The sequence below is a fragment of the Nomascus leucogenys genome, chromosome 3 (genome assembly GCF_006542625.1).
Source record: "Nomascus leucogenys isolate Asia chromosome 3, Asia_NLE_v1, whole genome shotgun sequence".
Lineage (NCBI taxonomy): Eukaryota > Metazoa > Chordata > Mammalia > Primates > Hylobatidae > Nomascus > Nomascus leucogenys.
Genome location: NC_044383.1, coordinates 75159397 through 75187392, shown reverse-complemented (window position 1 = coordinate 75187392; position 27996 = coordinate 75159397). Strand labels below are relative to the sequence as shown.

The 27996-nt window shown below is 34.2% G+C and overlaps 1 protein-coding gene across 2 annotated transcripts in view; it reads left to right on the top strand.

The window, feature by feature from the left end:
- RNGTT (RNA guanylyltransferase and 5'-phosphatase) overlaps nucleotides 1-27996 on the top strand; it is a 362014-nt gene that overhangs the window by 181686 nt on the left and 152332 nt on the right. For both annotated transcript variants that reach the window (XM_003258324.3, XM_003258323.3), the window contains one exon: nucleotides 15924-16024. In XM_003258324.3, the coding sequence (XP_003258372.1) occupies nucleotides 15924-16024 (101 nt within the window). The remainder of the gene's footprint in view (nucleotides 1-15923; nucleotides 16025-27996) is intronic.

Sequence of the window (27996 nt, the reverse complement as noted above, 5' to 3'; positions counted from 1 at the left end):
GTAACCTATACTTGACAAAAATACTTAAATATTTGAGAAAAACTTTGGTATTTTCTTCAAAAGGAAAAAATTATCTGTTTTCAATATAAGCCTATTTTCTTTCTAAGGTTTAAGGTTCAAGCTTTCATCAAACAGAAATGATCATTTTTAAAAAGAACCACTATCAAATTGAATTTTCCATCTCATTATCAGCTTCTATAATAAACTATGTTTTATTAGACTCCTATCTATATGGTTTTCAGTTCTGCGATTACATTTCCATTTTGAATTGCTAATTTTTGGCCATTTGTCACTTAAAAATGAATATTTTAACATGATGATTTGGTATTTTAACATGCAGGTATTCGATCTTTTACATGATAGCTATTATATTGTTTAATTTACAAAGTTGGTAGTAAAATGAAATCTTAACTTGTTTACTAGCTTTTATAAGTAGATTTCAGTGTGGATTTATGTAGCATATTACAGTTTTACATGTGGAAATAACATTAATTTTTAACCTTTTGAAAAATCAGCTTTGATTTTACTTTTATCATTTGGAGAAACTATGTTTCTAGACAAGAATTGTATGCCATTAATCTATCACTATGAAATAAAAACAGAATAGTGGATTGTATAATTGAAGTAAGAATAAAAATCTTGAAAGTATTTTTGTTTTATATTTAGAAAAATGGCTTTTCTTGTTGTACCCACTAACTCTACTATGGTTAGTAAAACATAATTGTTTCTATTGAGTCTAGAGTTATTTACTTTCAAGTAGTAGAGATATAATTGTTTTTTAATGTTTTCATCACTATTTTGATTTTCCTATAAGGTGGGTCAGCTTGATTTTATGTATCTGGTATTCATCAGTTTGCATAGAAATTTAGAGTTAGCTTTGATTTTAATATTGCATTCTTTTGAAATATTAATATTTTTATTAAATCTTTACTACTGCCAGGTATATTGAATGTTATGGATAGATTGTAAAATGAAAATTGGAATTAGCCTAATGCCTTGTCTTGAAGTACATGACAAATTAGAATGGTTTTCCTCTGTAGCAAGGATGTTACCATGGTGAGAGCTTCTGTTTCCATGACATTTGCTTGCATATTTTGATAGGTCTTCAATTGAAGAAGGGCTCTGTTTTCTGGCAGGCTGCAAAAGTGTCATTCTATCTTTTCTCAAAATGTGTTACTTTTATTGAAAAATATAATTTTCCAAGGAATTGTAATGGCAAAGTGCCAAGAAAGAAAATATACCTTATTTTTTTTTTTCCTTGTTCAACTTTTAGAGCACAGCAAAATATTCTTAGCCTGCTTTGTGTAAGGAAGAAAAAGGAAAACATCATTTTCAAGTTTTTAAAATAAATATTTACTTTTTTTTGAAGTTTGTTGGCAAAATAAACAGCTACAGATGCATAATTTGTAATCAGTCTCAGCTAGATATAGATATATCTGTACAACTAAAAGGAATTGCTAATGATGATATATTGGTAGCAGAAAAAGGGGAAATAAATATAAATAAGGACTTCACAAAAATGAAAGAAGTGGTGAATTCCCAGAGGGTAAATATGCAGAATACCAGATCAGTTCTCATATAAATGATACATATTAAACACTTAATGAATTAGAGATAGTTCTTTTTATTAATAACTTAATGTTTAATGTTGAAACATTAATGGTAGATTTTTAAAATTGTCATTTTACAGTGGTATAATTTTAATTTTTAAACTAGATAATACAATCACGTGGTTCAGAAATTTTAACATGTATTTAAAAAATACATAGAGGAAAATCTCCCTCTCATACTTCTTCCCTAGTTTCTTTATATATATAGAAGCAAATACAAATGTGTGAATACATTCTTATTTTCATTCCACTTTTTCAAAAAGGTAGCATATTATTTTACACTTTGCTTTTCAGAATTTGTCCAGGTATATTTTTAATGTCTATCTTGTTAGCGCTCTGATTTAGGCATCTAGGGAGATATATTGGAATCATAGCAAAAAGATAGGGTTTATTAATTGATATTTCTTATCCGTTATGCTTATAGCAATTCCACATTTTAGAAGGAAATATTTAAAAGCACACATTTTGTCTGTGTAGGGTCAGAAAATTGATTTTCCTTTTGTTGTCAAAGTTCAGTGATAACTTTAGTGGCTCTTTCTACTGATAGACCAATTCATTTTGTAAGAGCTACAAACTGAAATAGTCTCTAAAGAATATGTATTTATACATGCTATTTCTTCTGCCTGAAACTATTTTCTTTTCTGTATTACTCCCATTTATCCTTCAACTATCAAGTTAGATGTGCTTCCTTGAGGAAGCCTGGTTGTCTAGGTGAGCATGACTCTCCCCTGTGCCCCCACAGTATTCCCACTGGCCTCAAAGCACTTAACATGTATTAATTTTTAGTTATTTTAAAAATTACCATTTCTCTTACTAGATTGTAAGTACCATGAAGACAGAGACCATCTCTGTCTCATTCACAGTGATATTTTTAGTGCTTATAATAGTAGGGCGAATATTAAGTACTGTGTTGTACACGTAGACAATCTGAATGTCTTAGTTCCTCAGATTCACTGTACTTTCTCTTGTAGCTACTTAACTCATCCTTATTGCCTATATAATTCTCAGCTTAAATTTTACTTCCCCTGGGAAACTTCTTTTTATCTTTTTGACTGTGTTACATTTCATTTTCTTAGCTATTATAGCACTCTGAACTTCATATTTCATTAAATTCATCACAGTTTTTTGTAACTGCTTATTATTTATCTGAAACCCCCATTATCTTTATCTTACTGGCCTCTAGCACAGAGGTTGACACAGGCTTAGCAGTTGATCAATAGATATTGGTTTTAAAAAAAAGAATGAATGCATACTTTAGATCAGTGGTTCTCAACTGGCATGATTTTACTTCCCAAATAACATTTGACAGTATGTGGGGACATTTTTTATTATTTTGATTGGCCCATAGAGGCCAGAGATGCTGTTAAACCGCCTACATTGCATGGAACAGCCCCCACAACAAAGAGTCAACTGCCCCAATGTCAGTAGTATTGCTGTCAAAGGACCCTGCTTTAGACTGTGGATTTCTTTTTTGCTTTCTCCATATTTTCTTAGATTTATAGATTTATAAATTTATAGGGCTTTTGAATATACTTGAACAGATATCTTAACCATTTTGTCTTTTTTCTTTAAATTCTATATTTTGTGACAATTTAACTTTTTTGACGTATAGAAATTGTATATATTTAGGGCATACAGCCTGATGTTTTGATATACATTGTGAAATAATCACCACATTCCAACTAATTAACATCTGATATCTCTGTCTACCTGCCATTTTTGTACCCTTTGACCAGCATCATCCCATTTCTAGTTCCTTCCATTTCCAGGCAGCCACCATCCTAATCTCTGTTTCTATGAGTTTGACTAATTGAGATTCCATGTATAAGTGAGATCATGCAGTATTTCTCTTTCTGGCTTATTTTTGCTTAGTACAATGCTCTCCAGCTCCATCCACGTTACCACAAATGGCAGAAATTACTTTTCTGGGGTAAGGCTGAATAATATTCCGTTATATATACACTACGTTTTCTTTAACCATTCATCCATCGCAGGACATTTAAGTTGCTTCCATATCTTCGCTATTGTGCATAAAGCTGCAGTGAATGGGAGAGAGCAGATATCTCTTCATGATCCTGTTTTCAATACTTCCAGATACATACTCAGAGGTGGGATTGCTGAATCATAGGGTGGTTCTGTCTTTCATTTTTTGAGGAACCTCAATACTGTTTTCACTAATGGGCTGTACCAATTTACATTCTCACCAGCAGTATACAAGGGTTCACTGTTCTCCATATCCTTGGACAACACTTGTTATTTCTTGCCTTTTTGATAATAGGCATCCTCGTAAATGTGAAGTGCTGTCTTATTGAGGTTTTGATTTGCATTTCCCTGCTGATTAGAAATGCTGAGCAGCTTTTCCATAGGTCTGTTGGCCATCTACATTTCTTGTTTTGAGAAGTGTCTATTCAGGGCCCTTACCCATTTTTAACAGGTTATTTGTATTTTTAATATTGAGTTGTATGACTTTATATATTAGATATTAACCCCTGTGGATGTATAGTTTGCAGATTATTTTTTCTCATTTCATAGTTGACCTTTCACCTTATTCATTGTTTCTTTTGCTGTGCAGAAGGTTTTTAGTTTGATGTAGTCCCACTTGTCTGTTTTTGCTTCTGTTGCCTGTGCTTTTGATGTTATATCCAGAAAATAGTTGCCAAGACCAGTGTCAAGAAGTTTTTCTTTGCTTTCTTCTAGGAGTTTTACAGTTTCCATTTTTGTGTTTAAATGTTTAATCCATTTGAGTTGATTTTTGTATATGGTGTGCACCTTTTTGTCTTTCCATTCACCCTGTACAATGTGGTAGTTAGTATATATTTTGGAATCTGGAATAAAATACTTGGGTTCAAATATCTTTTCTACCAATTTCTTTATGACTCTGTTTTGTGATCCATGAGAAAAGGGTACTATGTTAGATTGACCTACCTCATGGAGCTATTTTGAGAATAAAGTGATTTAAGAGAACTCAAAGCAGTAACTGGTGAAAAGTGAAAACTCAGTCGATGTTAGCCCTTAGAAGTTATTGCTGCCTTTATTATTCTGTGTAAAGGGCATAGTAGGGGATAAAACTAGAGAGGATGAATAAGGCTAGATAAGCAGGTGGGGGGAGGTGGTCTTTTGTTGTTAGGTTGAGAAGCTTGTATTATTTTCAGTAAACCATCTAACCAGGTGGATTCAGGATCAGTTGTATTTGATAGGGCCGGTTGTTAATAGGGATAACAGTTAGGTTGATCACAATAGCCTGGGTGAAAAAGTAATAGAGATAATTGGTGGAATATGGAACTGGTAGAGACTGCATCAAAGATGATTTGAGAGTTTTGAACCTTTCTGGTTAGGAGCATTATGTTAATCAGAAATGGAAATCAGAATGGAGATGAACTAGTTTTTTGTTTAAGAATATAAATGATTCAGTTTTAGATTTAAAACTTTAGGCTGCCTTTAGGATACTAATGAATAAGCCAGTGCCTGACATACTTTTATTTGGGAGAAAGTTAGGACGAAAGATGAAGATTTAGGAGTAATTTTCATTGTAAGTATATTTGGAGTTTTAGAGGAGTGGATGCTGTATAATGTGTAACAGTGAAAAGGCAAATAATAGATTCTTGAAGAATGTGCGTTCGTAATTGATTCCATTGTTTTACTGTCTCTAGTAGCATTACTGCCTAGGATTTCTAAAGTTTTCTTTAAAAATAAATGCTGTAATAAAACTAATATTATAGTGAGGACAGCGATCTTTCTTAGCTTCAGATGTGATCTTTGTGAAGAAGGCATTATGTCTTAAGTTTTACTGTAGAACCTGGTGATAACTACGCACATTTTACTAGTGGAAATAGTAGAATAACATAAGCCTGCAAAGTGTTTTTAGATATCTCTGGTCTAGATATCCTGTTTTAGGCAAGCAAAATGCTATTGCATTTTTACAAATGAGATAAAGCCCACTTTGAACTTGCTTAAAATAATTACGTTAGTAGAGGCAAAGAGGGACTAAATATGTTGCTCCTTTGCCGTTACTAATGCTAGCTTCATTTACATCAGGGTTTCTCAGCCTTGGCACCATTGACATTTTGGGCTAGATAATTCTTTGTTGTGGGCAGCTGCCCTGTGCTTTGTAGGATGTTTAGTAGCATATCTAGCTTTTAACCACTAGATGGCAGTAGTACCCCCTCCCCACCTCTTGTTCAACCAAAAATGTCTCCACGCATTGCCAAATATCCCTTGGAGGCAAAATCTCCCCTGGTTGAGAACCAGTGCTTTACACCACAAATATATATCACGTATACCTCCAGTTAGCTTCCTCTCCACCTTAGTTTTACAGACTTCTTTTTGGCATATGGCCATCTTCTACCTCTAAGCCAGGTCTGTCCTCATCTGGTCAACACTTTCTTAAGCATCTTATTTTGCTGCCGGATGTTTACATTTATTATGTTTTTGACTTTAAGATGGCAATGGATATCTTGGGGTTATATTGGTAATTACGTTTACACCTAATATATCCCCAGTTTTTTTTTTTTTGACAGCTCACCTCATATAATCAGATTTATTTCTATGAACTAAGTATTGTATTTATCAGTTAACTATAGCTCTGATAATTATTTTAACCTAGATACATGCTGGTAAATTGAATTATATTACTCTGACTATACAGGAGAACATGTAGAATTGTGTTTTTATATCCTTCTTTATAGTTCAGCAAGATTCTGTATTTCAAGTTTGATAAATCATAAATATTTATTTCTAAAAGGCTTTTTCAGTTTCTGTATTTGTAATATATTTGCTCTTATTATTTTGGGGATCATGAAAAAGGGATTATTTGGTAGTGATTTATGTATATAATCTTTCATAAATATTGTTAGCTTATTTCATAATCTCAGATATTTCATTTTTAAATTAAGTATACCTGAGACATATTTTTGTAGTAAGTTTTGAAATTCTGTATTTTTAATTATTTTATTAAAGTATTTGAGCATTTTACTAGGTGTTTTATAGGCACAAAATTGATGTGATTTTTTTCTGAAGTAGAATTACATTCTAATGGGTATTTCAATATATTTTACTCATAGAATCTGTGTGAACTACAGTATTTTTAAAATACCACTTTCTAAATTAATTAATTATTTATTTGAGACAGAATCTCACCCTATTGCCCAGGCTGGCGTGCAGTAGTGTGATCTCAACTCGCTGCAACCTCCGCCTTTCAGGTTCAAGCAATTTTCCTGCCTTGGCCCCCCAGGTGGCTGGGACTACAGACATGCGCCACCATGCCTAGCTAATTTCTGTATTTTTATTAGAGATGGTGTTTCATCATGTTGGCCAGGCTGGTCTTGAACTCCTGATCTCAGGTGATCCACCCGCCTTGGCTTCTCAAAGTGCTGGGATTACAGACGTGAGCCACTGCGCCTGGCCCCATTTTCTAAAATTTTGTAATCATTAATTTTCATAAAGGTGCTTTGAAATTCCTAATAATATCAAGTCTAGTATTCCAAATTAATATGAATGATTTGGTGTGCAATGAGATGAGGAGTTACTTAAGTTTCTGAATTATTGCTGTGTAAAAACAGAAGAGTTGATACATGTTGTTTTCTTATTAGACAAAATTGAGTCTTGATTTCCAGGCAAGAGAATGTGAATGATATTTAATATCTATTATACAAATAAAATTACATATTAAAGATTTTTAGAATTTATCATTAGGTACCTATTAGGAGATATTTTAAAACTATACCATCATTCAACTTTTCTAGATTTAATAACTTAGATTGATATTGGTTTCTAAGTGGTCTTGTAGTCAATTATTATAAACAAGTAGGAAGCTGAACTAAACGATGATTTGTCTGTAAGTATGAAATTTCCTTGGCAGAGGTTGCAAATGCGGTGGGATGTGCATAGTGTGTTTCAAGCTACACAAACTTACTCTTTTTCTTGAGCCTATTCTGTCTTGCTGACACTCCTTTCTCCCCTTACTTTTTTTGACCCTTTACTACTGTGATGAGCCACTGTTACTTAAAGACCTGTGACTTTTCAGTCAAATAAGCTTTACTAGGAAAATGACTATATTTTATCAGATTCTCTTCATTAATGGGTTGACAATGGGAAAATGTTGCAGTTTCAACATTCCAAAAAAACTTATATCGAAAGCCAGTCTAAAGAGATTTATTTGTGATTATCCTGAAGCATGTATGTTACCTAAATAAATCTCTCAGGGCAAATATATGGAAGAAAATTTCCACTGAAAAATTATATATTTGATTTTATACTTACTCATGCTTCAATACAAAACTTGAGGGAAAATAATGTGCATTATTTTCTTACACGTAGCACAGTTAAAAGGTGTTTCCTATCAATTCCAATGATTTTTCCTTTCTTAGCAAAACTTAAGTTATATTGAATCGTCATTGTATGGACTTCCGTTTGAAATAAGCAATCCTGTGATTATGATTTTTGCAGTTTTAAATAATTTATAAAAATCTGTTTGAGCTGGGTGCAGTGGATTGTACCCTTCATCTCAGCTACTCAGGAGGCTATGGTGGGAGAATTGCTTGAACTCAAGAGTTTAAGGCTGCAGTGCTATGACTGCACCTGTGAATAGCCACGGCATTCCAGCTTGGGCAAGATAGCAAGACTCCATATCTAATTTTAAAAATTAAATTAAAAATTTGTTAGAATGCAATTTGACTTGGATAATTAAAAAATACTAATATTGAGACACTTAGCAATTTTTCCTAAGTATTTTTCTTATAATATGGCCCCACCCTCCATAATGCACACACTGAATTGGGAGACTTGCCTCTCCTTTAGCACATCTTATATTTTTCTACTTCTGTGTTTTTGCCCATATTTACTTCATGTTGCAAATCTGCATGAGTGAATATTACCCATCCTTCAAGGCTTACAATGTTCATTCCTCTATAATCAATTTTAAGACACTCAGGTAATACCTTTTCTTTTTTTACCGTGTACTCAGAATACATTTAAAATCCCCAAGCGAGATTTATCCCTGGGTTACAAGGTTGGTATAAACATATGCAGATCAATCAATATGATATACCACATTAACAGAATAAAAGCTAAAACCACATGATCATCTCCACAGATTCATACAAAGCATTTGGCAAAGTTCAACATCTTTTATGACAAAAACTTCCAGTAAAATAGGTATAGAAGAAAATTTTCTCAACACAAAGGCCATTTATGAAAAGGCCACAGCTAGGATCACAATTAATGGGCAAGAACTAAAAGCTTTTCCTGTAAAATACGGTACAAGGCAAGGATTCCCCTTCTTGGTGCTTCTATTCAACATAATACTGGAGCTACTAGCAAGAGCAATCAGACAAGAAAAAGAAATAAAAGGCATCTAAAATGGAAAACAAGTAGTAGAATTATCTCTGTTTGCAGATGACATGATCCTATATGTAGAAAAAGACTGTTATATTAAAAAAAACCTGTTAATTCAATAAAGTTGTGAGATGCAAAGTCAACACACAGAAATCAGTTACATTTCTTTACACCAATCAATAACAGTCTATCTGAAAAGAAAATGAAGAAAACAATCTCATTTACAATAGCATCAAAAATAATAAAATACCTAGGAATAAATTTAACCAGGATGGAAGAAATCGAAGATGATAAAAATAAATGGAAAGATATTCCATATTAATGAATTGGAAGATTTACATTGTTAAGATGTCCATACTACCCAAAGCGATATACAGATTTGGTGCAATCCCTATCCAAATACCAATGACATTTTTTACAGAACTAGAGAAAAACAATTCTAAAATTTGTAGGGGACTAAAAACCCTGAAAGAGCCAAAGCAATTTTGAGAAAGAAGAACAAAGTTGGAAGCATCACACTTCCTGGTTTCAAGTTATATTACTAAGCTCTAGTAATTAAAATCGCGTAGTACTGACATAGAAACATACACATAGACCAGTGGACCAGAATAGAGGGCCCAGAAATAAACCCAAGCATGTGTGTTCAAATTTTTGACATAGGCACCAAGAATACACAATGGGGAGAAGATAATCTTTTCAGTAAATGATGTTGGGGAAACTTGAATATCCACATACAAAAGAATGAAATTGGACCCTTATACCATACACAAAAATCCACTTAAAATAGATCAAATACCTAACTTTAAGACTTGAAACTGTAAAACTCCTAGAAGAAAACATAGTGGAAAAGCTCCTTGGTGTTGGTCTTGGCAATGATCTTTTTGATGTTACATCAAAAGCTCAGGCAACAACAGCAATAATAGACAACTGAGACTACATGAAACTAAAAAGCTTCTGCACAACAGGAAACAATTAACAAAATGAAAAGGCAGATTGGGAGAAAATATTTGCAAAACATATATCTGCTAAGGGGATATTTATAATATTAAAGGAATTCACAACTCAGTAGCAAAAAACAAAACAAAAACAAATAATCCAAGGACTTGAATAGACTTTTTTTTTTTTTTTTTTTTTCCCAAAGAAGCCATGAAAGTGGTCAACAGGTGGCCGGGCATGGTGGCTCATGCCTGTAATCCCAACGCTTTGGGAGGCCAAGGCGGGTGGATCACCTGAGGTCAGGAGTTTGAGACCAGCCTGAACAACATGGAGAAACCCTGTCTCTACTAAAAAAAAGAAGAAAAAAAATACAAAATTAGCTGGGCATGCTGGCACATGCCTGTAATCTCAGCTACTTGGGAGGCTGACATGCCTGTAATCTCAGCTACTTGGGAGGCTGAGGCAGGAGAATCACTTGAACCTGGGAGGCGGAGGTTGTGGTGAGCTGAGATTGCGCCATCGCACTCCAGCCTGGGCAACGAGAGGGAAACTCCGTCTCAAAAAAAAAAAAAAAAAAAAGGTTAACAGGTGTATGAAAAGGTGCTCAACATCACCAGTCACAGAGAAATGAAAATTAAAACGTCATTGAGATATTCCCTCATGCATGTTAAGATGGCTATTATTGAAAATACAAGATAACATACAAAATAGTTGGTGAAGGTGTGGAGAGTGAGGGTGTCCCACTGTTGGTAGGAATGTAAATTGGTACAACCATTATGGAAAACAGTATGGAGGCTCCTCAAAAGATTAAAAACAGAACTATTATATGACTCAGCAGTTCCTCTAAGTATATACCAAAAGAAATGAAATTAGTACCTCATAGAGATATGTATGCTCCCATGTTCATTACAGCATTATTTCCAACAGCCTGCATATGGAAACCACCTAAATGTCCTTCAGTGGGTCAATGAATTAAGAAATTATGGTGTATTTAGGCAACAAATGTTATTCAGGCTTAGAAAAAAAGATCCTATCATTTATAACCACATGGATGGAGCTGGAGGGCATTGTACTAAGCAAGATCAGCCAGACACAGAAAGAGAAATGGTGTGTGATTTCACTTACATGTGGAATCTCAAAAAGTTGAGTACGCAGAAACGGAATGCAAAAAACACCTATTATGAAGCTACTTGGTTAATAAGCTCTTTTAAATGGGAGAAACAAACTCAGTTGGTAACTCATTAATAACAACTTTTGATTATAGGTGATAAACTAATTCTGTACCTCCTTATTATAATTGAAACAGATATAAATTACTGTGTCAGTTCTAACTGTACAGTCTTCTGTGGTTAGAAATATGAAAAAATTAGCAAGCTCAGGTCGGAGGGAGAGCATGCTTTTTGTCCTCCCTCTCAATTGTGGGTATTCAAAGGGATTTGTTTTGTTGAAACTAGAAGCTACTGTTCAGGACTAGGAAGAAGGTTACCACTGCTGGGGATGGGGGAGTTGGGGAGATGTAGGTTAAAGAGCACAAATTTGCAGTTACGGAGGCTGAATAACTCTGGAGGTCTAATGTACAGCACAATGATTGTACTTAATAATATTGTTTTACATACTGGAAGTTTGCTAAGAGAGTAGATTTCAGATGTTCTTGACATGCATGTACACACATACAAGGTAACTGTGAGGAGATGGATAATGTTAATTTGCTTTACCATGGTAATCATTTCACTATGTATATCAAACAGTGTGTTATAATGTTATATACTTTACATATCAAAAATTTCAATTAATTTTTCATTCTGTTGAGTAAATGCATTCCAATTAGGATACCTATAAAGTGAATATACAAATATATTGATTAGTATGATTTATTTATATTTACATATTATATACATTAGGAAGTTATAATGCTTAAGAACACAATTATTTACAAATTATTTACAAAAATATTATTTTGTAATTATTTGTAAATAAATTATTTACAAAGCTTTTGTTTATTAAAATAATTTTTATAATCTCTAATTACATGGACAGTGTTGTACAACCACCTCCACTGTCTATTTCCAAAACCTTTTCATCATCCCAAACAGAAATCATTTAACCACTAAGCAGTAACTTCCATTTTCTTCCACACTGTAACCCTGGGTGACCTCTAATCCACTTTCGGTCACCATGGTTTTTTTCTATTTTAAATATTTCATGTAAGTGGAATCATACAATATTTTCCTTTTGTGTCTGGCTTATTTCACTTAGCATAATGCTTTTGAGGTTCATCCATTTGGTAGCATGTATCAAAACTTCATTCCTTTTTATATTTGGATAATGTATGTATATACAACCTTTTGTTTATCTACTCACCTGTTGATGGAAACTTGTATTGTCTTTACATTTTAATTTTTGTGAAGAATGCTTCAATGAACATTGACATACAAGTGTCTGTTTGAGTAGCTGTCTTCAGGTTTTTGGAGTGTGTACCTAGAAATGGAACTTCTGGGTCATGTGGTAATTCTGTGTTTGGCTTTTTGAGGTACTGTTAACCTTTTATCTATAGTGGCTGCACAATTTTACATTTCTAACAGCAATGTGCATGTTTTGATTTATCCACATTCTCACCAACACTTGTTATTTTCTGTTTTTTTTTTTTTTAAATTATAGTCACCCTAGTTAGTATGAAGTGGTATCTCCATTTGATTTTGATTGCATTTGTTTAATGATTAACGATAGTGAACATCTTTTCATGTGCTTATTGGCCATTTGTATATCTTCCTTGGAGAAATGTTTATTCAAGTCTTTTGACTTTTAAATTTGGGTTTTTTTGTTGTTGTTAAGTTGTATTCATTTTAACAATATATTCTGGACATAAATAGATATATATCCAGATTTATATCAGATGTATAATTTGCAAACATTTTCTCCCATTCTATAGGTTGTCTTTTCACTTTCTCGATAATGTTCTGTCATGCACAAAGGTTTTTAATTTTGATTAAGTCCAAACTATATAGTTTTTCTTTTGTTGCTTATGCTTTTGGTGTCAAAACTAAAAATCTGCTGCTAAATCTAAGATCGCAAAGCCTTATGTTTTCTTCTAAGACTTCTATGGTTTTACATGTTACAGGTTGTTTATTCATTTTTTGTTAATCTTTGTATATGGTATGAGGTAGGCATTTGATTTCATAGTTTTGCATGTGGAAAACCAGCTGTCCCACCTCTCTTTCTTAAAGAGAGTATTCTTTCCCTCATTGAATGGGCTTGGCATCCTTATGGAAAAGAAATCAATTTGCTATAGATGTATGACTTTATTTATGTACTCTTAATTCTATTCTGTTGGTCTTTGTGTCTATCTTTATGCCAGTACCAACTGTTTTGATTACTGTAGCTTTGTAGTAAGTTTTGAAAAGTAAAAAGTGTGACTCTTCCAATTTTTTTCTTTTTTCAAGATTGTTTTGACTCTTTAGGCCTGTTGAAATTTCACTTGAATTTGAAGAGCACATTTTCATTTCTGTGGAAAACGCTGTTGAAATTTTCATAGAGATTGCATTGAATCGGTAGATTGTTCTGGGAGTATTGACATCTTAACACATTGAGTCTTCCTATCCATGAACATATGATTCTTTCTATCTTTTTTTTTATTTAAAGAAAACAATGTTCAGTATACAGATGATTCACCTTGGTTAAATTAATTCCTACATATTTTGTTCCTCTAGATGCTATTGCACATTTTTTTTTTTTTTTTTGAGACAGAGTTTCACTCTGTTTTTCAGGCTGGAGTGCAGTGGTATGTTCATGGCTCACTATAGCCTTGACCTCCCAGGCTCAAGCAATCCTCCCACCTCAGCCTCCTAAGGAGCTGGGACTACAGGCATGTGCCACTATATTTGGCTAATTATTAAATTTTTTTGTAGAGATAAGGTCTTGCTTTCTTGCCCAGGCTGATCTCGAACTCCTGGGCTCAAGCTATCCTCACGCCTCTACCTCCCAAAGTGCTGGAATTACAGGCTTGAGCCACTGTGCCTAACCCTATTGTAAGTTTTTAAAAATGTCCTTTTCTTTTTTTCTTTTAATTTTTATTGCTGGTGTATAGAAGCAAAACTGAATTTTTATGTTGATAATTTCACCAAAAAATAGTAAATTATTAGGAATACATTTAATAAAAGCCATGTAAGATCTCTATACTGAATACTACAGAACATTGTTAAGATTCATTTAAGGATGAATAAATGGAGAGATTGACAGTGTTTATGAATCAGAAGATTCAATTTGGTTAAGATATCATTTCTTCCCTAACCTATTGATTGATTCAGTGTAATCCTCATTAAAATCTCAGCAAGCTTATTTTTCATAGAAATTGGCAAGCTGATTTTAAAATTTATGTGGAAATGTAAATGCTACATAGCTAAAAGTGTTTTGAAAAAGAAGAATAAAGTCTGAGGACTTACATAGCCTGTTTTCAAAATGCATGAAGTTATAGTAATTGAGACTATTCTATTAGCAGGAAGAAAGACCTATAAGTCAATGCAACAGATTAGTGAGAAAAGAAATTGTGTGTGTGTGTGTGTGTGTGTGTGTGTGTATATATATATATGTATATTTTTATATATATATATATACACACATATATATACAGTCCTGTGCTTCATACCATAGAAAGTTAATAAAGCCGAAGTGGTTTCTATACCTAAAAATAAGAGCTGAAACCATAAAACTTACCTAAGAAAACATAGCAGAAAATTGTAATGACTTTAGGAAAATATTCCTTAAATAGGTCACAAAAAGCACAAATTATATAAGTTTTAAATGGATAATTTTCACATTACTAAAATAAAGAACTTTGGTCTTCAAAAGAAATTGTTTAGAAAATGAAAAAGCCAAAGACTTGTAGAAAATATTTGTAATACATATATCCAACCAAGACTATTTATTTAGAATATGTAAGTAACTTCTTACAAGGCAGTAGTGAGTCAAACAGCTCAGTGCAAACAAGAGTAAAAGATTTGAACAGACACTTCACCAAAGAAGGTATACAGATAGCAATAAACAAAAGAAAAGATCATCACCATCTTTGTGTCATTAGAGAAATGCCAATTAAAATGATGAGGCACACACTTTAGAAAGGCTAAATTAAGAAGACTGACAATGCCTAGTCCAAGGCAGATATGGAGCGAATGGACTTCTCATTCATTTCTGGTAGGAATAGAAAATGTTACAGTTTGACAGTTCTTACAAAGCTAAACATGCATTTGCCATGTGATACAGTCATTCCACTCTCCTAGTTATTTACCCAAGAGTTAGGAAAACATGTTGATACAAATGTTCAGAGCAGCATCATTCATGATAGCCAAAAACTGGAAACAACCCAGATATCGATCACCTTGCAAATGTGTAAACAATTTGTGGTATATACATACAATGGAATCCTAGTCAGCAGTGAAAAGGAACATACTACTAATATATGCACCAGGATAGATTCATCTCAAAAATCTTATGTAAAGTATTTCTTTATTTTTTATTTTTAAAGTATTTCTTATGTAGCTAGAAAAGGTACAACCACAGTCGTAGAAAGCAGATCACTGTTGCCAGAATGCCGACGGAGGGAACTGACTGCAAATGGTAGCAGGAAACTTTTTCAGGTCCTTGAAATGTTCAATGTCATGATTTTGGTCATGGTTACGTAACTGTATATATTTGTCAAGATTTGTTGGTTAATTTTATTCATTATAAATTATCCCTCCATAAAGCTGAACAAGAAAAAAAGCATTTTTAAAAATGAAGCTTCTTTTAAGTCATAGGAAGGTTGGATAGAATCACTGGTTTTATTCTTTTTCTGGACTTTCACAAATAAGGGTCTACATGTCTTTGGTAGGAAAAGAAGAAAGGTCATCAATAAAGAAGGTAGATATCTAGCCTCACTTGTTGGTTGAAGATTAAAATTATGTTTAGAAAAGAAGTAATTTTGCTTAATAAAAAGTTACATTAGGTTTAATACATTGAATATTTAATTTTTAGCTTCTTAGTAACAACTGTCATCATTTTAATTGGCTTTAGAAATATAAACCTGGTCGATGTGATGATATTTTGAAATGGAAGCCTCCCAGTCTGAATTCTGTGGATTTTCGTCTAAAAATAACAAGAATGGGAGGAGAAGGGTAAGTATGCACTTTTGTACTTTTTGCATGAAATAATACTGTTTGTGTAAGGCTTCACCTTTTACAGGGTATTTCATGTATACTTTATAATATTTTAAAGAAAGAAACAAATACTTTATTTTACAAAATATTTTACATATATACTTATACATCAATTTCATTTTCAGAGATTACTCCTTTGACCTGTGTAAGCTAACATTTAGCAGTTTCCTTTAAACTTTACTGATCTTTGTTTTAAAATCATTTTCATTAATATAATAATGTATTATTATATTAATAATAACAATATAAAAGTTAATAATAATATTAAAAAATGAACTTTGGCTGGGTGTGGTGGCTCACACCTGTAATCCTAGCACTTTGGGAGGCCAAGATAGGCAGATTGCTTGAGCTCAGGAGTTCAAGAGTAGCCTGGGCAACATGACGAAACCCCCTCTCTACCAAAAATACAAAAATTAGCTGGGCTTGGTGGCACATACCTGTGGTCCCAGCTACTCGGGAGGCTGAGGTGGGAGGATCGTTTGAGCCTGGGAGGCAGAGGTTGCAGTGAGCTGAGATTGCACCCTGCTGCACTCCAGCCTCGGTGACAGAGTGAGACCACTTCCCCCCCCGCATCCCCCCTCCAAAAAAAAGAACTTTGTTAAATTGTAAAGTGAAAATTCTACTAAATTTTGAGATTTTACTGAAAAATAATTCTCTTATATGAATTATAGATCTAGATATAAGATATGATCATTGGAATTATAATTAAGCATATCGAAATAAGTCTTTTTTACTTTGAAGGAAATTACTTCATGTTTGCATTTGCAGAGCAAATATTTTCTATACTTTTGTAGGGTAAGTTCTTAACTGTTGACTTTCATTAAGATTTTTCATAATGTTTATTAAGTGTTAATTTTTTAATTTATTGGTTAATCTTTTATGACTTTCTTGGTTGCTATCTTAGAATAAAAGATGCTTTAGCATGAATATTTTCAACATTTTTCCAAAGCCTTGTTTTTATTTCACTTTTGTTCTATAAATTTTTAAGTATCTTGGCTAAGTAAATACATTACAACAAAATAAGCAATCCTTAAGGAAATCAGGAAGAGAAAGTAAATAAGATAATACTAGCAGAGAGATTAAAGCTTACCAGTGCATCCTGTGAAATTTTTACTTATCAAAGGTAAAGCACAGATAGAATTTTTGCTAGCTGATGGAACAGGGGATATATGGAGTCCAGACTCCAAAAGATTAAAATATATTAAGAAACTATGCATTGTCAAAGAAAGGAAACTGTGCATTGTGGTGAATCTTAAGTGAAAAGATAGGTTTAATAAAGCATGTGGGTATTCGTTTTCAAACAACAGGGTATTTAACATTTTATTTGAGGCTGGGTGCAGTGGCTCGTGCGTGTAATTCCAGCACTTTTGGAGGCCAAGGTGGGAGGATCACTTGAGGCCAGGAATTTGAGACCAGCCTGGGCAAAATAAGGAGACCCTGTTTCTAAAACAAACAAAAATTAGCCGGGTATGGTAGTGCATGCCTGTGGTTCCAGCTACTTGGGAGGCTGAGGTGGCAGGATTGCTTGAGCCCAGAGCAAGACTCTGTCTCAAAAAAAAAAAAGAAAAAAGAAACACACACACACACTATCCCTAAATGTTTGTGGCTTAATTTACAATTGGGACTTAACGGCAAAAAGTTGTTAGAACAATTATCTGGAACCCCCAAGAGTATATTGAGCTCTATATGAGTCTGATTATAATCCAAGGATAGATAAATTTGAGGCTATAGGAATAGGTGGAATACACACACATGAATGACTTTCAGGATAGTTTCAAAAATATCTTTCTCTTATCTAAACATTGGATAAATATTGATATGTTGAACATTCAAGATTAGTCTTCCTGACAAAGTACCCAGTGTACAGATTTTCTCAGTTGCCAGTCAAATGTGGGACTGTTTATCACTAATCATGCAAGTTGGGTGTAGGTTTGATATGTTCTTCTGGAAGTGCCTTATAGAAGACCATCTCACTATTAGAAAAATTGAGGCTAAGAAACTAATTCTAGTGGGGCTACACTGTGTTTTTTTTTTTTTTTTTTTTTTTGACACAAGTGAATACAGTTCTTTGAAAAATAAGACTTCAAAGATGAAGTAAAATTTGTTAAACTGCTTCATTACTAAATCTTCTATTTTTCTTAATGCTGTCTTTATATTTGGTTAAAGAGTATAGACTCTCGGATTGTTTCATTGGGTTTTTTAAAAATAGCTTACTTTTGCCTTTTACAGTCAGTTCTTAGTGGCACTTAAAGGCTTCATGAGGCTAAACATAGAATACTCATTTCTCTAGTAGTAAAAAAATGTTATTTTTTCTGGCAGTTTCCTATTGTAATTAAACATAGCATGATGTAATTCAGTTTAGTAGTTTGTCATCCTAGTTTTGCCTTTATTCATAGTACGTTTTAAATATATTTTATTCTTTTAAAATTTTACCTATTTAATGTCTTCTTCCTAAAAAATGGAATTACTTTTGAGTCTAGTGCATCTTTAAAACTCATCCAAATGTTACTCTAAGGTGATTTTCAGATAGGAATATGCAATTTACATCAATGTACGTACATTATTTGTGTAATGGGAGTCAGTTTTCAAAAATTGAATATTTAGTATGAAATATAACATGGTAACTATTACATAAAACATATTCAGTTAGCCAGAGTAATATGCTTTTTCTAAATGTAAAGAATGTTGTGCATTATAGCAGTCTTTACTGAATAAATGAGTTTATATCTAATGCTTAGCATTAACTCAGTATTTTAGAGAACATTGTAAGAAATATGCTTATAATAGTTTGAAAGGGGAGTAGCTATGTCTCTGAATCATTAAGCAGGCACTAGTGAAGTGGGACTAAGCTATTAAAACACCATGAGAGAAGCTCATTTCTTTGATTGTACTTCCAAATATTTCTACAAAGCCTAAAATGGAATAGAATATCTTGAAGGTGTAATATAAATAGTAGTCTTTGAAAATGACTACAGTAGTTTTCTAAGAAATGAAGACTTAGGCATTCTAGGTATGTTTTTGAGTTTGACTTTAATGAGGTGCTAATAGTATAGATTTCTGTTAGATTGAAATTTCATACAAATAGAAAAATCTGTTCTATGTGTTGAGTGCCCTGTTGATGGCAATTAAAATCTATACTTTGCTCTTTTCATCTCCTATTATCATTTCTGAAAATTTGAGATATATTAACTTAACATTGATTTATCATGGCCTAATATAACTTTTGTATATCTTAGCAATTTATATTGTGTTGAGTTTTATACACAATATAGATTTTCATCTGAGAGCTATTCGTTGTTTTAAAAATATGATGGCTTTATATTAACTAACTTATGACCTAAAACCATGGTCATTGTCAAAAGCTAGAATTACAAAAGTAGTCTGTACTCTGGAAATTGCAAACTCTTGAGTACAATGTCAGTGATATATAGTGATTGGTATAAACTTATTATTTGTATAGAATAGTATTTTAGAGTGCAGGTTTTAAAGCTGGACTGCCTAGTTTGTCTCCTTACTGTCTGTGTGATTGAGCACATTACTTTTTTCTGTGTGTCAAGTTCTTCATCAATAAAATGAGTTGGCCTCATAAGACTTTTGTAAGGATTAAATAAGCTAATGTTTGTAAAATGTTTAGAACAGAACCTGGTACATGGTAAACGTTTAAATGTTTGCCATTATTTTTATTGTTTTAATCAAAACAAATATAAAAGTGTGTCTTCCCTTCTTGCTGCTTCTGCAATACTATCTGTTACTTGCTGCACTAAGTCCAACTTTCTGTGTGAATCATTTCCTATTTGATTCCAATCTCTGTTAATTTTCCCTTTTAAAATGCATATATCTTTAGCTTATTTGTGTAATTTATCATAACTGTTAAACACCTGGAGAGCAAGAGCACAGCAAAGTCAGTAACTTTTCATTATAGAGGTTTTTGTAACAAGTCTCTTAAAATAACCTTGACAGTATATATACTGGTATATATAGCATATAGTGGTTAAGAACATTGGTTATTGGCCAAGTTTGCCCAGAACCAAATCCAAGTTCCACTACTTATTTGCTGTGTGGTCTTGTTACTTAACCTACCTAACCTTCCTCATCTGTAAAATGTCCACAGGAATAATGTTTATTTTGTAGATTTGTTGTGCTGAAGATTTATTTATACTCAATATTTAATTGCATGGGTAAACAAAGTAAATATAAGTCTGCCTTTATAGAATTTACAAGCTAATGGGCTAAGATGAAAAAATAATACTGCTTTATCAGGTTTTGTGGGGATTAAATAAATGATGCATGTAAATTCAGCATAAAACTCAATAAATAAATGTCTGCTTTAAAAAATGGTTATAGTTATTAATTGAACCTCAGCAGAATATATGCTTAAGTCATGGATTAAAAATATACTCTATTATCAAGTGGAAAAAAAAGTGCCCTGAATGAAGAAGCCTCACTTTGCTGTGAAAATATAAGAATTTTTGTCCTTCTAATAAGAAATATACATTCTAAAACAAGAATGAAATGTATTTTTTTTTTTTTTTTTTTTTGAGATGGAGTCTCACTCTGTCTCCCAGGCTAGAGTGCAGTGGTGGGATCTCAGCTCACTGCAAGCTCCGACTCCTGGGTTCACGCCATTCTCCTGCCTCAGCCTCCCGAGTAGCTTTGACTACAGGTGCCTGCCACCACGCCTGGCTAATTTTTTGTATTTTTAGTAGAGACAGGGTTTCACCGTATTAGCCAGGATGGGCTCGATCTCCTGACCTGATGATCCGCCCGCCTCGGCCTCCCAAAGTGCTGGGATTATAGGCGTGAGCCACCGCACCTGGCCCAAAATGTAATTTTTTACCTACATCGGAAATAATTTTTTACCCACATCGGAAATAATAACATTGTCCCTTTTGGTTAGAATGTGAGCAAATAGGTACTCTCCTAAACTGTTTGGTAGGAACAGAAGTTGGTACAACTCTTTCAATGGGCAATAAGGTAGTATATGTCCTGAGAAAATATGCTCCAATTTTGTGAAAGGAGAGATGTTGTTTGTCTTCTACATAGTTGTATTCTTAGTACATAGCATGGTGACTTGTTTATAATCGGCACTCCAGAAATATTCAGTGATGGAATGTATATACAAACAAATATGTAAAAGTATGTGTATAATAATTTTATTGAAGCATCATTATAATAGTGAGAAACTGGAAATACTCAATGTCTTTTTCACTGTAAAAGTCTTTTGTAAAATATAGTTGTATACATGTGTCTTCCTGTATGTGTTTCCAGGAAAGATGCTAATAGTATTCTAAAAATCTCTAATAGTAACTTTTAGAAATTGGTCTAGTCTGTTGAGATACAAGATTTCCTAGAGCTTTGAGGTTGAACTCAGACCTAGCATCTACATTTGTTGTTTGATTTTACATTCACACATAGTTGTGTGATGTTAATAGACATACCAGTTTGGATTTAGTTAAAAACAGAAACACAGCAAATATTTTAACAGAATGAATTTAGTGTGAAGAATTGTCTGTTGCAAAAGAACTGAAGAGATGGAAAAGTCTTGCAGAGGAAGCAAGCACTGCAGGAAGCGTCTACCATGCAGCGAACTGGGGTAACAAAGAAATGAGGGTAGATTATTAAAATTTAGAATATTGGAGAAGGCCTTATAGGGTTCATAAGAAGCCAGTTGCTGCCCAGCTGTCATTCTTGCCACAAGATCTTGGAGGAAGGATTCAGAGGCTCTAGACAATTGATATACTGCGTTATAAGGCCCAAGTGGCAGAGCAACTTACATACAGCCTGAACTTGCTGCAGAGCCATCTTTTGCTCTGATTTCAACTTAAAAATGGTAGCCTAACAGGTTCCTTGGTCAATGAGTTGGAGTACTGCTTCAAAATCCACAGTGATTGTTAATCTTTGTAATGTCCTTTTTAGTATCCACTGATAGTGCAAGTACAGTAACTTGTCTCTGACACCTTGGAGAAGCTATCCTGATAGGCTTCCAACCATTGGACCCCTAGAAATCTTACTTAGGCAATGGACTCTTAATTTTTGTGGGCTTTATGTCTTCTGTCTTACACGTGTCTTAGTAAGATGTCTAAAGAACTTTATACTTCCTCCTTATCACTCTTAGTAAGTACAAAATCATCAGCATTGTTGATCAGTGATTTGTTCTGTGTAGTGTCAGAGTGACCACTGTCTCTGAAAAAAATTAAAAAGAAAGATGATAACAAGTGATAGTGAGAAATTGGAGTCCTTACACATAGATGTTGAGATTGTAAGTTGGTGCAGCCACTGTGGCAGTTACATAGTTCCTCAAAATGTTTAAGATAGACTTACCATATGACTCAGCAATTCCACTCTCAAGTATATACCCAAGAGAAGTGAAAACATATGCCCACACAAAACTTGTACATAAATTTTCTTATCAGCATTATTCATAATAGCCAAAGGGTGGAAACAACCCAAATATTTATCAACTGACACATGAATAAATATGAAAACAAAATAACTCTTCCACCAGGCACAGTGCCTCACTCCTGTAGTCCCAGCACTTTGAGATGTCTGAGGTGGGCGTATTGCTTGAGTCCAGGAGTTTGAGACCAGCTTGGGCAACCTGGTGAAACCCCGTCTCTAACAAGAAATACAAAAAACAAACAAACAAACAAAAACAAAACAAAAAAAGCTGGCCATGGTGGCACATGCCTGTAGTCCCAGCTACTGGGAGGCTAAGGTGGGAGGAACACCTGAGCCTGGGGAGGTTGGGGCTACAGTGAGCAGTGGTAGGGCCACTGCACTCCAGCCTGAGTGACAGAGTGAGACCTTTTCTTAAAAAAAAAAAGAAAATACCTTTCATTTGGACGACTGTAGTGGATCCTCTTAAGCAAAGAGACTCTGGATATTATGCCAACTAAATTTCAGTTCCAGCTCTGCCACTCTTTACTCAAGTTCTCTCTCTGTTGCTTGTGTTTCTGTAACTTCATTATGTGGATAATAGTGCCTACCTCGCGTGGGACTTTAATAACATAATACATGTAAGTCCTTTAAACTACTGCATGTTACATAATAAGTACTAAATATATATTTACTTTTTTTTATTATTATACTTTCGGTTTTAGGGTACATGTGCACAATGTGCAGGTTTGTTACATATGTATCCATGTGCCATGTTGTTTTGCTGCACCCATTAACTCGTCATTTAGCATTAGGTATATCTCCTAATGCTGTCCCTCCCCCTTCCCCCCACCCCACAACAGTCCCAGCAGTGTGATGTTCCCCTTCCTGCGTCCCTGAGTTCTCATTGCTCAGTTCTCACCTATGCGTGAGAACACGCGGTGTTTGGTTTTTTGTCCTTGCGATAGTTTACTGAGAATGATGGTTTCCAGTTTCATCCATGTCCCTACAAAGGACATGAACTCATCATTTTTTATGGCTGCATAGTATTCCATGGTGTTAAAAGACCACTGTCTCTGTAGATTCTACTGTGGCAGAGAGCAGAAAAGCAGTATGCTATGGCTGCAAGATATACTATTATTGGTCATTCTAGGCAAGGGCAGATGTCTTCTGATAGTACCACAGATTGGTACAGAGAAAAAAGTATTTGCCAACTTGTTGTGTATAAGATTTTAGAGGCTATGTTGATTTGTTTTGTTAAAGACAGCACATCTGAAATGGCAGCTGCACTTGGTTTAACAACATGATTAAATTTATGATAATCAAAAATCATTCTAAATCTTTGATGGTGGTACTAATTTTTGCGTTTCCCTTGGAGATACGTTATTGCTTTTGGTTTATTTCCCTGGTAGGGAGGGCTGGTTGAAGGGGCTTTTATTTGGCCTTTCCTAGCATAATGACCCTTATTCCATGGGTCAGACAGCCAATGTGGAAATTCACTTTCCAAGTATTTCTCTTCCAGTTATACATCCAGTAACTGGAAAATAACCTCAGGTTGTATTTGTGGACATACCGTCTCACTTAGATTTAAACTTGAGCCAGTAATCCATTTATCACCTGATTACCCTAAGCTCTTCATTTAACTTACGGACTGCAGTGGCATTTTGGGTTCCTGGCAATTCGTGTCTGTTTAAAGTAAGTGTCTGGTAATCCCCTAGTGGTCTGGGTGTTCTTTCTTCTGGATTAGAATTTTTTTATTAGATTTTTTTCTTTTGAAAGAAAGAACACCCAGACCACTAGGGGATTACCAGACACTTACTTTAAACAGACACGGCCACTAGGGGATTACCCGTAGGGGATTACCAGAACAATCACTTTAGCAAATGCAGCTCATCCTTTGAAAAACAGTTGGAAGATTTACAGCAAGGCTTAGCACATTTTTTCTATGAAAGGCCAGATAGTAAATATTTTAGGGTTTGTTGCCTATGTATCACAACTACTCAAATCTACCATTGTGGTGCTAAATCAAACCTAGACAATATGTGTATGAGTGAGCATGACTGTGTCACAGTGAAACTCTACTTACAAAAACAGGTGTGAGGCCAGATGTGGCCTGTAGACTATAGTTTGCCAACTGTGGATTTACAGTACTGTACATGGTTGTAGTAGTATTGCAATGCCTTCTTTAAGGGGATCTGGCCTCCCACTTGTATTGGGAGGCTTAGGTATTTTTGTTGTTGTTTGTTTGTTTTGAGACAGAGTCTTACTCTGTTGCCCAGGCTGGAGTGCAGTGGTGCAATCTCAGCTCACTGTACCCTCCACCTCCCGGATTCAAGCGATTCTCCTGCTTCAGCCTCCAGAGTAGCTGGGATTACAGGTGCCTACCACCATGCTGGGCTAATTTTTTGTAATTTTAGTAGAGATGGGGTTTCACAATGTTGGCCAGGCTGGTCGCAAACTCCTGACCTCAAGTGGTCCACCTGCCTCGGCTTCCCAAAGTGCTGGGATTACAGGTGTGAGCCAACATGCCTGGCCAGAAGGTTCTGGTTTGTTAACCAGCTAAGGTCTGCACATTTAAAATTGAGAAATGCTAGCTTCCTAGCAAGCACAATGGAATATATAGAATTGACTACATGGTCTCCTTTACTTCCTATCAGAAAAGTCTTTTTACTCTGCTGACTAGAATGTATGTGTGTGTGTGTGTGTGTGTGTGTGTGTGTGTGTGTGTGTGTTTCTTTTGCTTAAATTCATTTAAAAAAAAAAAATAGAATGAGCTGGGTTTGGAAGCTGAGGCAGGAGGATTGCTTGAGCCCTAGGAGTTTGAATCCAGCCTGCGCAATACAGCAAGATCTCATCTCTGGGGAAAAAAAAAATTTGTTTTCTCATGCTTATTTGAATTAGTGTTACTCTTTTTGAGAAGGAAATTATGGTGGTAAAGTATTTTTCTGAATGTTGAAAAACTGTTCTTATATAAGGAAGGATTAAGTATAGGGGAAAAAGTCTTAATACTTTGCTGAGCAGCATTTTTCTGTTTTCTACCCTCTGCCTCTTTCTCAAAATGAAATGTTTAATTCTTTCATTTATATTTTATTTAAAAATTATTTTAAAGAAATAGATAAAAACACTAATGTAATCGCTATTATTATAGTATGTTTAATGACTAAGCTATTTGGCATATAGCTGGTTGTATTTTTTTATGTATAATATAGCTATTTTTATTATTTAGCAAATGACCCATAGTAACTGCTTTCTTATTTGAAAATATTCTCATCACCCAAACATATTTTAAGACAAATGCTTCGTTGGCTTTCAGTCTTTGAATGGTTAGTACACTTAACATTCTTGATTATGTTTTACTTCCAGTGTGCCTAGGAGAGGCAAGGAGGAGCTGTGACTGAACTCTTTTCAGTTCCTTTGCCTGGTTATCTCTTGGGTATTAGTAACTCTTGTTTCTTCTGTTATTTCATCCTTCCTGCATTCAGCAGAAAATCTTTCCCAGGCCGCTTACCAAAAACCAACATCATAATCAAAGTGCCTGCAAGTAACTAGTAGGAGAAAAGGAGCATGTGGCTTTAAAACATCTACTTATGACCTCACTGGAGTCAAATTACTTACTTTTACTTGTTAATTTACTAAATAGAAGTGTCTATCACCTTTGTTTTATAATTTGGTTCTTTGGAATTTAATTTTCATATTCATTTTAACACTATTCTTTACATTAGAACCTTTTGCTTATGTGATTTTTCTCAATGTATGTTTTCCTTAATTGCAATTTCTCTAAGTTACCTTTTATGTTATAAAAAGCTTGTTACCTGGTGGATATTATATAGATTAAATATTAGTTGAATTCCTACTTTGAATCACATTGAAGGTGGTAGGGGGAAAAAGAAGTAACTTAGTAACATAAGATTTGACTGCAGACCCTCATGAGAGATGAGATGGGAAGAACTGCAAACACATCTTGAACTCCTTTTTTATTGGGTTTGTTTTTTGCTGTAATTATGGTTGTGAAACTCCAAACTACTTTACAAGTGTTGTAGAATTGAGCAAATGAGTACTGATGTTGGGAATCAGGGTTCTCAGTGAGGAAGGAGAAAGATACAAATACAAAATGGAGGAAGGCAGTGAAGAACTCTGTGAGATGGATTGGAATTTTTAAAATATTTGAATATATACGTTCACATGTATATGCATGTATATGAATATATATACATGATTGTGTTTGTGTATGTAATATGTGATACACATAAACTCATTTCCTAGCTCTGTCCACTGACAGGACCTATAAGCAGAGGCACCCTGGTAATAATAAGCATATCCAGCACGAAGATTTTGGTGTCTAACACCATTCCTCACCAAAAAGAACCAGAGATCTTCAGAGAAATGGCTTATTCTAGAGTTGGGTAGGGAGGATGCAGGATAGGTGTAGAATACCTTCTTATGCCAGAAAGTAAGAAAGTACATCCCCAACCCAACAAAAACAATGTATGTCAAAAGGATACAGGAGCCAACTTGAAGGTGCTCCCACTGGCCAGATCTGGGATATAGTGTGGATGCCAGAAGGACAGTAATGAATTATGAACTTGGCTAAAAATAGGAATCTATGAGTCCATACTGCCATACTGGTAATAAATGAGGTGGTTTAGCTTTTAGCAGAATGCTGATTGGTAAATGTTCTAAGAGTCCTGGATTCGGAAAATTATTTTGCCACCACCATAGTAAAGTTCAGCTCAAGTAAGAATAATCAATGGAGTTAATGGGTGAAGCACACCAACATGGCACATGTATACATATGTAACAAACCTGCACGTTGTGCACATGTACCCCAGAACTTAAAGTATAATAAAAAATAAAATACAGCAAAAATAAATAAATAAAAAAGAATAATCAATGGATGCTAAGTCTGGGAGGGAAATTTTTATAAGAAGCAAGATATTTTCATGGTTGTAAATGTCTTTCTGTGGATTGCTTATAACTTGCAAGGGCAAAATAATAGACTAGAGAGTTGAGAAATTGGACAACCCCTTACTAGCTTATCAGAGTTAACATCAGCAGTGAGGATAAAATGAACGTTATGTACTAGGTCAGTGCTATACCTAGCATTCTGACTATGGGTGTCTAGCTCTAATCTGATAATGAGGAAGCATTACACAAATCCCAAATGTGGAACATTCTGTGTTTTTTAAAGGGTCTCTGTGTTATTCAAATATGTCAGTTTCATCAAACAAAATCTGAGGAATTTTTACTTAAAATATACATAATTTCAGATCGTGAAAAACTACCTGGAGCAATAGACACCTTTCCACAAAAGTATAATAGCTCTGAGGCTTGCCTTGTGTACTTGACTATCCCCTTCTTAGTTGAGCATTAGTTCATTTATTCCTTTCTGTGTACCGGGCACTGGAGTGTATTCAGTGATTATTTTCTAAATTAAATTTCTGAATTACAATTATCACAGCAGTTATAAAATTAATTTTGGTAATTTCTTATCAAACAGGCTTGTAATTATTAAGGAACAATTCACAAACACTTTTGTCAAACGTTAATCACTTAAG